Genomic DNA, 3243 nt, shown 5'->3' on the forward strand with positions numbered 1-3243 from the left:
TTTTTTTCTTGAAGACTTCATGGAACTCTTTAGACTGTGGCATTATGACACCACAAACTTCAAAAGAAAAGAGAACACCAGACACTAGATATAAGAAGCTCTGAGGTGTGAGCGGCCTCCTGCCTGAGCTCTGGGGCGTGCTTGGGGATTTCACTCTCTAGAGAGGACTAAGGGTTGTGTTTGGTTTTTCTTGATGTGTTAAGTGGAAGATCAGTAGGTGTTGCTGCAGTTTAATATTTACGTAAGAGATGTCCTCTCTCCCAGACAAAACCTGTTACGTACATTAGGAGGGGAGGTAACAAAGGGAAAAGCATAAATGAAATAAAAAAAGTTAAGAGGAGAAAAAAAGGTAAGAACACTTCAATCCTCTGTCCCAGAGTAAAGGAGATAAATAATAAAAAATAAATAATAAATAATAAAAAGGCACTGCTAATATACAACTCAGAATCTCAGTTTGGCAAACTATAATCCACCACACAATTCAGTCTGGAGCAGGGGAGAACTGTGTCTCTCTGCAGCATACACTGGACTACCACAATATACTGCACTTTCAGTCTCTCAGTCTCAGGCACACTCTCATAACAAGCTATAGGTGGTTAGCATCATTTGCATTTCACAGCACAGGGTCATATTCTCAGGCCGTTAGCACACAAACTTTCTTCCATTCTTAGATCGCGTACACTTCAAGTGGATGGTGTGTGCTGGGCATACCAAGTGTGAAGAGAGGTTTGCCGCTCAGGTAGGTGTTTTCAAGGTGTAGCACTGTCAGCCTGCTGGTGAGAAGGGCTTTTGACAAGGCCTGCGCGGCGTAGTCCACCATAGGCATGTTGCAAGCATCCAGCCTCCACAGGCATCCACTCTGAAGAGACCAGACAGCAAACCATCAGAGAGAGAGAGACACAGAGACTCAGAGGCCTGGTTTTGCCCTCGCTGCGGACTGGCCTCTCTGTCTCACCCTCTCTCATCAAAAAAACTCCCTGTCTACAGACGCAGAAACGTCAAAACCGGAAAACAATTCTGACGGGAGGTTCCCAAAGATCTGCAGGCCATTCCAGAGTTTCATCCTTTAGTCCACCACTTCAAAGTGTCCAGATTTTTTTCTTCTCTCCCATTCTTGAGAGATTTTGATTGATCTCATATAATACTGCCTGAGAGCGTGCCTTTGGTTTTTACCATTGAAGTCCTCATCACCATGAGGTGATGCCGTCTTTCATCTAGAGCTGTTGCTAAATGAACACATATTGTCAGGAGTTTTATGCGGACTATAATGATGTCCATTAAAATCAAAGTGTGAATGTGGCTTTATTCAGCAGTGCGGACATTTTCATCTTTGATGCATGGTAATTCATTGCTTCCAATTCAATCTGAATACCACTGTGAGGTATCGGTTCACACTTGATGACACATTTAAAACATGAGTCGTGTTATAGAACTTAAAAAATGAAGGCAGCTGTTTGCATAGATTTTTTAGTTGAATTCATTTAATTTTTAGATAAAATGTCAAGTTGCCAAGACTTACAATGTGCCATGATTTAAAGAATAAATAAATATATTTTTTTTTTCAGTTGAGTCGACTTAAAAGGCATTAAAGATACAAATTCTTAATCGTATTTATTTGGTTTAAATTGTTTAGTTTGTTTTGTTAATTAATATGTGAATCACAAAGTAACCAAATCCATTTACTTGCACAGCATTCATTAGGCTATTTGATTAAAATAATAATTTTTACAATAATAAACGGTTAAAAAACAGCATATTATAACTTAATTATTTATGCCACAACTCACTGGCCAGTAGGATTTTATGTGCGGTGTAGAAATATTCATATCTTACCTGTCGGAGGAGGTGTGACAGTGACAGCCAACCTGAGAATCCCATGCCTGAGTTTGAGGACATGTCGAGGTGTGTAGCTGACTCATAGTACAAAAACATATCTAGCAAAGATGATGCTCCCTTATGAAAGAAAATAAGTCAATGTTGACAAGTAAACAGAACCCTGACATTAAAAAAGAAATATTTTTGTACCGAGTCTTAGGAGCGGGCATGAGCATGGCGTGAGAGTTTTGTTTATTTGGTGCCAAGAATGCGGTAGTTTGGCGTAGGGCAAATCTTCGCTACGGAATCTACGCGACTGCTGAAGAAACATCACGCTGTCCGAATTTAATGTGTTGAGATAAAAAGATCGTCTACCGCAAAATAATGTTAAGAAAACACGGCTTCCTGTAGTCATGAACAAATGACTCAAGCAGCGCTCTCTTTTAAAGGGGTCATATGATGCGATTTAAATTTTTCCTTTCTCTTTGGAGTGTTACAAGCTCTTGGTGCATAAAAAACATTTCCGTCACACAATTGAGGTATTCGGCCAATCACAATGCACTGGATAGCTGGCCAATCACAGCACACCTCGCTTTTCAGACCGATGAGCTTTGTAAAAATCGACGCGTTTCAGAAAGGCGGAGCATAGAGGAGAAACAATAATGTACAGTATGTGGAAAATAATGTGTTTTTTTAACCTTAAACCGCATAAACACATTTCATTACACCAAATACACCAAATAATGTTATTTTTAGCAACATCATATGACCCCTTTAATGAATCATTCGAAGAGATTTCCAATCCCAAACTCAAAAGTTCCCAAGGACCCTTTTCACAGACTGCGTTTTCACATTATTGACATCGGAAATCTAGCAAAGTATTGTTATTTTCAATGTAATAGTAATAATAATAATATTACATAGAAAATAACAATAATGTACATAATAATGTACATCCATGACACTGTACTTTGTGTTTATTTTGTTTTATTTTTTTTATTATTATTTTTTTTTTTATGTGTTTCTAATACAAAGGCTGAGGAAGTAACGAAAAATTTGACTTCTTTGTTTATTGATAAATGTAATCAATCTCTAGATTTTTTCCCCTCTTTTGGAAAGTTTTCTTCTTCTTCTTTTGCTATTGGGGCAAATGAAAACTTTTTTATAGTTTCCATTCACTACAGGTTTATACAACTATGACGACTTATGCTTCTGAGAAAATAAAAATATGAAAAGGGTCCATTGGAATCATTATACCAAGTCATTACTTTCATTACTATATTGTAAATATATATTAAATAAAATACAATTCAATAATATATTTATTATTATTAACCTATTTTATGGATATATATATATATATATATATATATATATATATATATATATTTTTTTTTTTTTTTTTTATCTATGTGGTATACTAATGTT

The 3243-nt window shown here is 36.4% G+C and overlaps 1 protein-coding gene across 1 annotated transcript in view; it reads right to left on the bottom strand.

The window, feature by feature from the left end:
- The window catches only part of LOC107751778 (protein phosphatase 1 regulatory subunit 37), a 50506-nt gene that overhangs the window by 34129 nt on the left and 13134 nt on the right, over positions 1–3243 (bottom strand). The window contains exons 7-8 of the mRNA XM_016567551.1: positions 1834–1962; positions 712–859 (exon numbers count right to left, since the gene is read on the bottom strand). Coding sequence (XP_016423037.1) covers positions 712–859; positions 1834–1962 — 277 coding nt within the window. The remainder of the gene's footprint in view (positions 1–711; positions 860–1833; positions 1963–3243) is intronic.

Source organism: Sinocyclocheilus rhinocerous, unplaced genomic scaffold (genome assembly GCF_001515625.1).
Source record: "Sinocyclocheilus rhinocerous isolate Xijiao unplaced genomic scaffold, SAMN03320098_v1.1 scaffold993, whole genome shotgun sequence".
Lineage (NCBI taxonomy): Eukaryota > Metazoa > Chordata > Actinopteri > Cypriniformes > Cyprinidae > Sinocyclocheilus > Sinocyclocheilus rhinocerous.